Genomic DNA, 13,031 nt, shown 5'->3' with positions numbered 1-13,031 from the left:
GGGGTCTAATGGAGGCAAGATGGAGGATTCAGGCCCGACCTCGTGGCTTTTCTCCTTCTTCTTGTCATCCATCTTCTCTGTGATGTGTGCATTTTAGATTGGTTCATACTAAAGGTGCACTGTTTAATAAAGGTGATGGGTATTGGAGAAAAATTGTAAATATCGTGTACGTAATTATCAGTATAAGAATGTGCGACCGCCCTAAAGGGGCAGAGAGTGCTTGTGGCTGCCTTGCTGGTCAGATCTCGGCTGGGCAGAACAAAAACCTTAGAGATAAGCTTTAATAAACAACCTGAAGACCGAACTATAGAGGAGTCCAGACTCGTCTGTTCATCGCGGGCTGCCTGCGAACCGTCCCACGCGAGCCACCCCACGCATGTCCAACAGAGACACACAGCCGATCGGACACCCAGGCACCTTCCGGGTTTCCTCCTTTCCGAGTCGAGTTGTTACCCTGTTCAGAGGGGTCCCATGATGAGGGAAGAGACGACAAAGTTGACTCCATGTATCAGAAGGCTTGATTTATTATTATATGATATATAAGATATAAAAACTATACTAAAAGAATAGAGAGAAAGATTTCACTACATGCTATGCTAAGAATAGAAAAGGAATGTCCTCCCCAACCGAGACCAGCCGGACAGGTGTTCTGTGATAGGCTCTTAATTGCAAACAGTCTGACGGGGCCAATCACAGACCTTCCCGTTGCATTCCACAGTAGCAGATAAGAATTGTTTACAGTTTGTTCCTGGGGCCTCTCAGCTCTCAGGAGAGGAAAAATCCTAAGTAAAGGATTTTTCATAAAACATGTCGGCGACATCGAGTTTGAAGTGACTTGTCTCGGTAGAGGTCGGGGTGCCTGTTAAGAAATTCTTCTCTGTTGATGTGCCTTTTCTTGGGCTGGGATTCTGTTCAGTGGTCCAGACACAAGTCTTCTGGAGCCTGAACCCCCTTGTGCCCACTCAGGGAACGCCAAAATCTTGGGGGTCTCTGTGGTCATGATGTCCCCGAAATGTGTTAGAGAGTCTCTTTTTCCAGCCCAGCAGCCGAAGAAGGAGTCAGGATTCTTCTGTTCTCATTCTCAAGGTTGTTTATTATTTCTTATTTATAACATTCTTTCTCCGACCCGCCGCGGTCTATCTGGCTGGCTGGGTTGAGGCACACTGACCGCCTTCAGAGGCAGTGTTATCTTTTATACTAAAAACGATGTGTACATTATTTACAATAATTTTCCAATACCTATCACCTCTGTTAGACAGTTTGTCTCTACCCTAAACCAATCCAAAAGTGCCACCATCACAGCAGCAGATGGAGGCCAAGAAGAAGAAGGCGAAAGACTGGACTCGCCCAGATTCCTCCATCTTGCCTCCTGAACCCCCATTCAAAAAACCCCAAAATTCTATATTTCACGCTGTGATAAACTATCATTCTACTTAAACTTTTGTGGCTTGTGAATCCTCATATAAGGTTGGTAATTGTTTTTTCCAAGGGCTAAAATCGAAGGCACAGGTATTTTTAACTCTGTGCCAAGGTCTCTGAGCCCCCTGTCAGGGCCTCGAGTCCTCCAGGGCAGACAGAGAAATTTCCTGGGTTCCGACACTCAGGTATTTCTGAATGTTACTGATGCCAAGGATTCCTCACTCAGGCTCACTACCTCTGTCCTAGGGTGATGTTACGATGCTTGTATGCCCATCCATGTGTTCTGGTTATGCTGGATATTATGTTCTGTGCCTTCACGAGTGGCTCTGAAGAGTGAAAGTTGTGTTTTGGTTTTTGTTATCAGCCTGCTCCCCCACAGCTGGCAGGACACAGAGACAGGTGTCATGGTTTGAGCCTGGTGCAATGCCAGTGCCCCCATGAAAATACTTCTTCCCTGGTATCTACTGTGAGATGTGATCAGAGACAGAGCAGAGCAGGCTCCAGCTTAAGAATGAAAGGAAAAAAAAAAACTTTATTAACCTAAGACTATAAGAGAAACACACAGAACACAGGATGAAAACCTTCCAAATTTCTTCCTCCTCCCCCCACAGATTCCCAACACATCACAGTAAAAAAAAACCTTGGATTTTCAATTCAGTTACCACCCTTCAGATGATCAAGTCTCAATTCCTTGAGAAGAGAGGAGTCCCTCTTGTACCACAGACTTCCCCAGGAAACAGTTGAAACCTCCCGTGTTTACATGTCACATGTGGCACCACCCGGAGAACATTTGCCATTGTGACCTCTTCCTTCCATGTCCAGTGCTCTCACCACTGCACATGGACCAGAGATGCTTCTAGGGTTTTTTCCCTTTTAAGGATGCTTTGTCCAGTTCCAAAAAGAGCACAGTCTCTCTCCTTTTGGGACACCTGTCCCCCCAAAATTTCACCCCCTGGGGCTGAGGGGTCTCCTGAACAGAGATCATCTTCCTTTTCTCCTTCTCTGAAGACAGAGGGCACCACCACCACCCTCCTCACCCATCGTCTCTGTTCAGGCGCTCCTTCACATCACTGCACTCTCCTGGCTCTGAGCCATTGCCTCCCCCTAGAATGCAGTCTCTGTGTCACAGGAACACAAGTGGTTCTGCCCATGGCTATACAAGAAAAGTCCAGCCAAAGGCCACTCCATCATCTCCTCCCACCTAGGGTTCTTCTCAGCTTCTCTCAAACCTCTTTCACTTGCACCAGCTTGCATCACACTTGCCCGTTTCCTGCTATCCCAAACTATCTCATCAACTCCAGGAGGAATCAGCATTTGCAAGGTTTCCATCATCCACAAGAAAAGGTAAAAAGTCCCAGGCTCTGCCTGTCCATGAACTCCCATTTCTGGCTGCCCTGCTGGGCACCCCCCTCCCCCTTCTCCTTCATGCCGGCCGCGCTATCACAGGCACAGGTTCTCTCCCTCCGGATGAAGGGGGGGGGCGTGGCTGCCTGAAGCCTTGCAGTGCTTCTCCACCCTTCGATCTCACAGGGGCCTCCTCCCTTTTGTCCCAGGCCTGGCCTACTTCCTCCGGCTGCATGGCCTCCCCTCCCCCCACCCAGCTTGGAGCTGGGCGGGGGAGGTCTGTGCTGTCCTCACGAACCGGAACCCAAAAAGTTTCCCCTAGGAGTTCACAACTTTTAACCCCCTGTGTTCTCAGAGGCGTATCCATGCCCTCAGTGGACAAACAAGGTGCCAATATTAAAATCTGACACCTATTGGTTTGACCACACCATCCCAAAAAAACCTCATTTCTTATCAAACCATGACAATGGGGCAGTACATAGTGGGGCTTTTGCTTTTTGCTTGGCTTTTCGCTTTGCTCTTGCTCTTTATTCTGCTTTGCTTCTGCTTTGCTCTTGCTTTTTGCTTCTGCTCATTAGTTAGTTTAGCTAAGCAGTCTGAATTTTTCCCTGGTCTGTTTTTCCTTTCCCTTTTTTTGGAACTACTCAAACCTGCTCCGGACTGGGACCTGGGAAACAACCAGAGTTTTCACCTTGTGGCCTGCAGCAGCTACCCCCAACACTGGAGGGACTGTTAACAGAGTGACCACCCTCAAGTGAGACTTTCTGAATTTGTCATCTTTTTCAGAGTGGTGAAAGAGTGTTGTCATCCAGTATTGTTCATTTTGTGTGCTGGGGGGTGTTTTGCCTGTTAAATAAACAGGTTCTTTCAACTTGTCTCTGAGGAATCTTTTCCAAACCGCTTGGGGGGAGGGGTCATGTGGGTTGGCTTTCTGGAGGGGCCCCCTTTTGGAGTTTTTCTCCCAAATTTGCCCTAAACCCGGACAACCTCAGAAGAGTATCTGCACAGCTTCTATTAGGAGTTCTGCATTGAAAAAATGCAGCTGTTTTGTGGAGAGCTAGGGATCAGCGTGTGGAAGATCTCGGGCTGTACGGGTAGACAGGAAGCCCCCCTCCTCACCCTGCAGTCTGGCCTTTGCTCCGTGCCTGGCCGCACCCAGCCGGACATGAGCAAAGGAAATGACACAGACTGCCCAAGCCATAAATACTCCTGAGACCCCTCAATAAACGCCATTTGCTGTCCACCACATTGGTGTATGTAGCATTGGACCGAGTGACCCTGTTGGGCTTTGGGTCACCGTGCCAGACGCCTTGAACCAGGTCGCCATGCCGTAACGGCAACATCTGGTGCTGAAACCCGGGAGTTTGCAGCTCCCGGAGTTCGGGGATCGCCTGGACAGGGACCGGCGGCTGCACAGCTGGACTAGTGCAGCGGGGGTGACGCCTCCGGACCAGCGATGGACATGGAAGCAATCGCAAAGGTCGTAACTCAGATGCATGCTCAATGGGGAATAGATTGTAAGCTAAAAGATTTATGTCTCGCTATACCGAGACTTATAAAGCTGGGGGCGATAAACAGCCCAGTGGATATTCTCCATTCGGAGATATAGGATACTTGTACTAAGGTTTTAGCTGAGGAAACTATGTCCTCAGGCTCAGGGAAGGCTCTTAAGTCATGGGGCAGAGTTGTGCAGGCTCTGCAAAAAGCTAGGGAAGAACAGGAAACCTGGAAAGCTGCGAAGGCATGGTTATTAGCCACGCCGCAGTTCTGGGTGGGCGCGGCAACGCAGACCGCAGAGGACTTTGATCAGATTGGCGGCGCGAAACCGCGAACGCCGGATTCCCCCCGGCAGACCGGCTTACCATCAGAGGGGGGGGAACACGCGCGGTCGTTTTGGCAGGGGCTCGCGGAGGAGGCGCGGGAGGCGGCTAAATTGCCGGAACCCGAAGGGGTGAATAAAAGCGCACCACCTCCGTATGCATTTGAAAATGGCGCCAAAGCGCGTGTTAAGGGCCGAAAGGAAGACGCGGAGGGCAGAAATGCAGTCAGCTCACTCAACAATGCATGCGCGGACGAGCGGGGGGACGGGGCGGACCCCGCGGACGAGCGTATGACCAATCTGAGCGCTCAGTTCACATTAGGTCCTTATAGTGCAAGGACCTCCCCCAGCAGGAGGCGGGGGGACCCCAGGGGGAGGGAACGGCCCTATCCCCGCAAGAAGGGGCAGGGTCGGAGCCCGAGAAAAAGGCAGAGCAGTTCGGAAACATCTGGCCAGTCGACTTCTGGCTCGGACTCGGACTCAAGCTCCGAGTTCGAGAGGGGATCGGTGAGTTCCGACTCGGATTCGGGTTTTAACAGAAGGAGAGCAGCGGCACATAAGGTCACTAGCCACAGCGCTCCTGCATGGGTAAAGGGAATATCGGAGTAAGATCGAATCCCGCTTACAGACTGGCGGAAAATAAAAATAGTGTGTGCTTAATGGACTGCACCGGCGAAACTGGTGTTTCCGGTTCGGGTGTGGGAGCCGGCGGAAATCAAAGGACCTATTCCCCGGTAAACCCGAAAGACGTGCAGGCAATTAATAAAGCAATCTCAGATAGGGGGATTAATTCTGCCATGGTTTCCACACTCATTGACAGCATTTTTAGAGGGGATGACATGTTACCTTTTGATATTAAGCAGACTTGCAGAATGATTTTTGATGGGGCAGGGATGATCGTTTTTAAACAGGAGTGGGAGTATAACTGTATTAAGCAGCTGGCCCTGGTAACAGGGGTAGACCATCCACTGCACGGCTCTAGCCTACAGAGGCTAATGGGCACAGACCATAAAATGATCACCCCTCAGGCACAGGCTGAGGGCTTGCGGGCACATGAGGTTATGACAACAACCCGTGCCACCCGAGAATCCATCTGTGTTGCTTCCAAAGTAATAGCCTAACCGTTGCCTTGGTCCACAATAAAGCAGAGTGAGAGTGAAAGTTTCACTCACTTTGTGGACCGTCTGCAGGCAGCCTTGGACGCCTCGACATTACCCTCAGAGGCAAAAGGTCCAGTGCTGGCAGAGTGCCTACGCCAACAATGTAACTCAGCCACCAAGGACATTTTAAGATCACTGCCGCAGGGGTCTAGTATAGCTGCCATGATCAGACACGTTGCAAAGGAAGAACACCTTGCTCCCATCCAAGCAGCAGTTCACACTGCAATAACGAGTGTCATGGCATGCTTTAAGTGTGGCCAGGCTCAGCACGTGGCAATAAACTGCCCCCAGTCAGGACGCCCACCAGAAGCTGCTCCACCACGCCAGGGGAAACCTAGGGGACCATGCTGGGCATGTGGAAGGAAGGGGCATTTAGCTAAGGAATGCAGATCCAGGCCTCAGGGAAACGGGAGAGGAAGGGGGCAGCCGGGCCGTATCCAGCCTCCTCCCACCTGGAACATGGAGCGGCCCAGCTACAGCAACCCTCAATGGGGCACAGGGCTCTCATGCACACCACCACCGCCCCCTCAGGGAATGACCAACTTTGTTGCCCAGCCAACGGTTCAATCGAACTACCAGCATCTCAGGAATACCAAAAACAGCCCCCTGGGGGAGAGGCCCCTGGGTGGCTTTGGCCACGAAAGCAGGGGAAGGGGACCCATGGGTGGCCTTGGCCGCGAAGGTGGGCAAGCACCCACTTATCGTGTGGGCAGTGTGTCGACTCCAAAACAGCTCCGACGAGTCGGCCATCTGCCTTCCCTTTTGGGTGGACACAGGGTCAGATGTCACCGTCATCCCAGACATACATTGGCCTCAACCATGGAAGCTAGAAGTAGCCCCCATGTTGGGCAGAGTTGGAGGGCTGTCCCGAGCCCACAAGAGCACCCAACCAGTGGCAATAACCCTCTGCACCGAGAGAGGACCGGGAAGAACTATCACCCTCACTGCATATGTGATGTCGGATTGTCTACCCTTACTAGGGAGGGATGCCTTTGCCCTGCTGGATGTTAGGGTGACAAATTTATGCTAAGGGCCACTGTAGCATACCCATCATTGCCCATCAAGCTGACTTGGAAATCAGCTGACCCAGTGTGGGTCGAACAGTGGCCCTTGTTAACGCCCGAATGACTGCCCTCATTGAGTTAGTTAGCCGAGAATTACACAAGAATCATATAGAACCCTCCACGAGTCCATGGAATACTCCAATTTTTCGTAATACCTAAGCGGTCTGGTGAAGGCTTTCGTCTCCTGCACGACCTGTGGGAAGTGAACAAGAGAATCCAGCCTATGGGCCCCGCGCAAACTTCGCTGCACATGAACTCGATGATACCGAGAGGACAACCCTGTGCAGTGCTCGACATCAAAGACTGCTTCTTTTCTGTTCCCCTGCACGAAGACGACAAAGAGCGTTTCGCCTTCTCCATCGTCTTCCCAAACAGCCAGCGGCCTAACCTACGCTTCCAATGGAGGATGCTTCCACAAGGAATGCTCAACTCCCCTACCATCTGCCAGATCACCGTGGACCGAGCGCTAGCACCTTTCCGGCAGAGCAATCCGACGGTAACCATCGTGCAGTACATGGACTACATCCTGATCGCTGCACCATCCACAAGACAAGTGGACCAGCTGGTGTCAACCATCTCCGAGACCATAAGGACAAATTGCTTTGAGGTAGCGAGTGCAAAAATAAAAAAGGGACCCTGCGTGACCTTCCTAGGAGTGGGAATCACAAATTCCTACGTAACTCCTCCCCAGATAAAAATCCGCCGGGACATCAAGACGCTCCACGACATGCAACAGCTGGTAGGGTTCTTACAGTGGCTCCGTAACATCGTCTTGATTCCTCCCGAGGTCATGGACCCTCTAAATGACCTCTTGAAAGGGAAGAACCCATGGGAGCAGGAAACCCTGACACCAGAAGCGGTAAGCTCGCTCAACTTCATCGAACGTCAGATGTCAGAGAGCATGCTCACCAGATGGGATTCAAGTGCTCCAGTCGATTTGTATGTCCACTTTACAAAAAAGGGGGGAGTGGGAGCCTTAGCCCAAGGACCCCCTGACAAGGCCCAACCGATACTATGGGTGGTCTTGGGGAAACCGTCGCGAGCCTTTTCCCTGGGAGTCGAGTGCCTCTGCAACCTCATCATGAAAGGCAGGAAACTCACCCTAAGACATCTAGGAATCGAGCTGTCCAAGATAAGCTTGCGTCTCTGCAAACAGCTCTCTGCGCAGTCAACACCAATATCGGAATATCTAGCCGTAGCCCTTACAGGCTTTGGAGGAGAAATTCGCTACGCAGAAAAACCCCCTTGGACTCGGCTGCTTGCGGTCATCGATATCAACCTCCCACCAAAAGTACTCGACCGACCACAGGCAGGACCAACCATCTTCACGGACGCATCATCGCAGACCTCCACCGCGGCGGCGGTAGGGCAGTCAGGAGAACAGTGGCAATGTGTTGAGGCAACCTTCCCCACGCTTTCGGTCCAACAGCTTGAAGCAGCAGCTGTAGTGCTAGCGTGCGGACTGTTCCCAGGAGAACACCTTAACATTGTGACTGATTCCATATTTGTGGCTAAACTCTGCTTAGCCATGTCCGGACCATGTGTATCAGTGTCCACAGTGGCAACGATGCTGGAGGAAGCACTCTATTCACGGAAAGGCACCATATCAGTCATCCACATCAACAGCCACGACCCGATCAAAGGATTCTACCAAATAGGCAACGACAAGGCTGACACTGCGGCAAAGAGCGTATGGACACTGAAAGAAGCTCGTCAGTTGCACGAAACCCTTCACATCGGAGCAAAAGCGCTTGCAAAAAGGTGCAGGATTTCTACTGCAGACGCAAAGCACATCGTCGCAACGTGCCCTCATTGCCAGAGGTCGCCACTGTGGTCGAGTGGTGTCAACCCCAGAGGCCTCAAAGCCTCAGAAATGTGGCAAACAGACTTTACACAATGCCAGCTGTTGAAACCCCGAGCGTGGCTCGCAGTTACTGTAGATGCGTACAGCGGCATGATTGTGGCTACACAGCATCTCAAGACCGATTCCAAAACGACCATCCAACATTGGCTGACAGCCATGGCATGGCTTGGGGTTCCAAAACAAATCAAAACAGATAACGGCCCAAACTTCATCTCAAAGGTAGTCCAAACATTCGCCTCGAAATGGAACATAGCCTTGGTGCATGGCATCCCATACAACAGCACCGGACGAGCCATCGTTGAAAGAGCAAACCAGACTCTGAAAACTAAGCTGGAAGTGCTAGCAAAGGCAGAAGGCTTCTCCAATGCCATTCCCCTGGGTGACCAAGCACGCATCCAGGCAACTGCTCTGCTAGCGTTAAATCAATTCCCTAGGGGGGATGAAACAAAGTGGCACAGACTGCCCAAGCCATAAATACCCCTGAGACCCCTCAATAAACGCCAATTGCTTTCCACCACATTGGTGTATGTAGCATTGGACCGAGTGACCCTGTTGGGCTTTGGGTCATCGTGCCGGACGCCTTGAACCAGGTCGCCACGCCGTAACGGCAACAGTTTCCACCCTGTTTAGGACCAAAGATAGTAAGGTCTACGTAGCCTTAGCTGTTGCAGTGCTGGCACAGTTCAGTGTCCACCAGTTTCTCAAATGTTGAGAAGCATCATAGAAAGATAACTGATATTTTGGTTGCCAGAGTCCACCCAGGCTCGCTTCTGCAGGCCTCTGCACTGAGATGAGGGAGGAGGTAAAGAGGTGTGCACTGACATCAGGGTTTGACATGGTTATTAACCTGGCCTAGCAAAAACAAACAAAGCCAATTTCACCTTCATTGATTGTATGAATTAAATAGTCATGGAGACCTGGAAAGGGCAGTGCAGATGGCATAAGGACATACTCTGCGCTACTGTCTGTATTCTTCTGGCTTTTACACAATCCAGTGTTTCTCTTACCCCATTTGTTCTGAATAATTGAGAGTTAACTATAATTTTCTTGTTTCAAATGAGCTTGTAGGCATGCATCATTGAATTTCTTTTATGCTTTAGCCTTGTTTTCATTTGCAATGGGGTTTTTTAATTTATTAAATTGTTTAACACTTATAACATCTATTTTTTCTTGAACTCCTTTGTTTTCTTGCCATGTTTTTTTTCATTTACATGTAATAGAGGATGATCTTTTGATTGGAACACTTCCTAGAATTGAAAAGCTTTGTGAGACACCACCAGGTATTGTACTAGAAGCAGATTTCCATGTTAACGAAACATCCTTATGCAGTATAGTTAATAATATTGTATTTATTTTGAAACAAATCTCTCCAGCTGTTTCTTGTGTCTGGCAGATACAAGTAGCTTGAAAGCTCAAGTTCATAAGTTATATGTTGCTGAAGTCACCAAAACTTGATATAGACACTTTCATACAACACAATTTTCCATCTATTGCCCCCTTCCCCACCAACAAGCTGAACATTAGTCTCTCTTGATTCTTCAGTTTTTCATTACTACATTCTTGGAAGAAAAATAAATAAATTTTTACTTTGACAATCATCATTGTCATAAGACAAGGAGATAAAACCATTTCTGTATTTCTAAATAACAGAAGGCTTTGAAGATATAAAGAAATAAAGAAAATATTTTTAAATACATTTCATTTTTATGACAGCAGTGTAGCCAAGATTAAAATTTCCTGAATCATTGTTCCTAAACTGAACTAAAACAATTTGATCAGACTTTTATTTGCTCTTTTTGTGGCCAATGATGCTGTCTTTTATTTTGCACTTTGGCAACCTCTTTGAGTGTGGCAATGCAGCTGTTTGCACGTTTGTGTCATTAACTGTTGTGTCAGCACAGCTGAAGGGCTATTAACAGTGGTTGGGGCTGAGGCAGGGCATCAAACCCAGATTTGCTGGTGCTGCCAAAGGTCTCAGAACTGGACCTGTGAGCTTGACTGCAGCCTAAAATACCACGTGTCCACCTTGGCACAGCTCTTTGACATCCTGTCCCAAGAACTTGCAGCCAGCATCTGATACAGGCTGTTTCACCAGTGGTACAAAAAATTTTGTAAGATGCTTTCCACTATGCTATTGCACTAATAAAAAGATAGAACTTCAAGTGGTCTCTCTGAGTCAGTACACATATAAAACACTACTGAAAAGTAAAATCCCATAACAAATGCTTTTGTCAATTTGCATTTGACATTTCAGTAACTTCAAAAAGCTTTAGCTGAGGTCTGAGTTACTTTTTACAGTTATGCATTGTAACTTTGTTTTGTAGGCACAGACAAGTGAAAGCTGACACTGGCCTGGTAATTATTTTTCTTGTAAACTGATACATATTTCCAGGTACCTCCAAAGTACTCCCAGAATCTTTACTAGGTAAACATTAGAAAATTAGCTAAATATTTCTCCAACAATTTATATTTTGAAATTGCAATCTTTGTTGTCCGAAATAGTTAAAAAAATGTTCAACAGTTCACTTATTTGGGGTGATATTAATGTATGTGCACTTATGTTCATACATACTCCAACTGAATTCTTTGTATTTCTGTGACTATTTTATCATGCATTTTTCCATACTATAAGCATACAGTAGGGACTTTTTAAAAAGTATTATAGTTAGTATCTAATTTTCTTTGGATCTGTTGACTTCAGTTTCATCAGTAGCCATTTTAATGCAGTGTTCCTCTACCTCATCTGTATTTCCTTGTGTCTGTCCATTTACAAAATATCATATTGATAGTCTTGTTTTTCTATGCTGCTAAGCAGTGTTTGGATGGTGTGATTGTACTGTATTACATTTATATTTTTCAATTTGCTTTTCAAGTAATATTTCAGGCTCTGCTGTGACCATGATGGTAGTAACCTCTCATAAAAATAGCAGGTGTAGTCAACTATTCTGAAATCTGTTGCTAAGCTTTTTAAAAATTAAACCTATACACTGTATGTATTCTAGGTGTTTCATGTGGTCCCAGCCCTGTCAGACTTGGAAACCAGGACATCGTGCCCGTTGCAGTAGCCCTTACTGAATCTGTTAACGCCTACTTTAAAGGAGCAGATCCCACAAAGTTAGTTAAATAGTAAATTGTTTTGAATGTAATAAGCTACAATAAAAAAATTCACTGGTTGTACTTTTAATATTTTGGGGAAAAATATATATACATTAGAAGGTGGATTCACATGGGTTTTCCCCTGATATAACTGACATCAGTGACTTATCACTTTCTATTGGCCTGCATCTGACTAAGAGTTCATATATCCCTGCTTTACAAATATGTGTTTAGTAAGAAAAACAAAAATAAGAATGGTTTCTACTACAGTCAGGTAGGTGCTGCATGTAAATTTGGACAGTTTAAAAGTACCTCATTCCCTCTATCATACTGCTTGATATACTACTTAGGCCTTGCTTAAGCATAGTTCTGCTATGTTTTCAAAGTCTGAAAACTAACCACCCATACTACTGTATGCTTAACCAGCTAAACATTTTTCTTATTTCTTCTGACTTCCAAGTTGAAAGTGATAATACATTGTCATTGTGCCACATTACCCTCATTTGAAATTGATTTTAGAATCATAGAATATGCTGAGTTGGAAGGGACCCATCAAGATAATTTGAGTCCAACTCCTGGCCTTGCACAGGCCCACCCCAAGAATCACGCCATGTGCCTGAGAGCATCGTCCAAACACTTCTCAAACTGTGTCAGGTTTGGTGCTGTGGCCACTTCCCTGGGGAGCCCGTTCCAGTGCCCAACCATCCTCTGGGTGAAGAACCCTTTTCTACTATCCAACTTAAACCTCCCCCAACACAACTTGAGGCCATTCCCTCAGGTCCTGTCCTGGTGCTGTCCCTCCACTTCCCCTCGTGAGGATATTGAAGACCACAATGTCTACCCTCAGTCTCCTCCAGGCTGAACAGACCAAGTGACCTCAGCCACTCCTCTTATGGCTTTCCCTCTAGGCCTTTCACCATCTTCCTGGCCGTCCTTTGGACTGTCTCTTATAGCTTAATGTCTTTCTTATATTGTGACACCCAAAGCTGCACACAGGTCTCAAGGTGAGGCCACACCAGTGCAGAGCAGAATGGGACAATGCCCTTCCTTGACTGGCTGTCAATGCTGTGCTTGATGCACCTCAAGACACGGTTGGCCGTCCTGGCTGCCAGGACACTGTTGACTCATTCAACTTGCCATAGAGCAGGACTCCCAGGTCCCTTTCTGTGGTGCTGCTCTCCTGCATCTCATTCCCAAGTGTATACACCAAACCAGGGTTGCCCCATTCTACGTGCAGAATCCAGCATTTGCCCTTGTTAAAATTC

General features: G+C 47.9%; 1 protein-coding gene across 1 annotated transcript in view; it reads left to right on the top strand.

Moving 5' to 3' along the window:
- LOC127060961 (F-BAR domain only protein 2-like) overlaps positions 1–13,031 on the top strand; it is a 259,614-nt gene that overhangs the window by 225,625 nt on the left and 20,958 nt on the right. Inside the window, exon 17 of the mRNA XM_050986304.1 lies at positions 11,673–11,784. Within this exon, the coding sequence (XP_050842261.1) occupies positions 11,673–11,784 (112 nt within the window). The remainder of the gene's footprint in view (positions 1–11,672; positions 11,785–13,031) is intronic.

The sequence above is a fragment of the Serinus canaria genome, chromosome W, assembly GCF_022539315.1.
Source record: "Serinus canaria isolate serCan28SL12 chromosome W, serCan2020, whole genome shotgun sequence".
In the NCBI taxonomy this organism is placed as follows: Eukaryota; Metazoa; Chordata; class Aves; order Passeriformes; family Fringillidae; genus Serinus; species Serinus canaria.
The sequence above is the reverse complement of the archived record's forward strand: the minus strand, read 5'-3'. Positions and strand labels throughout refer to the sequence as shown.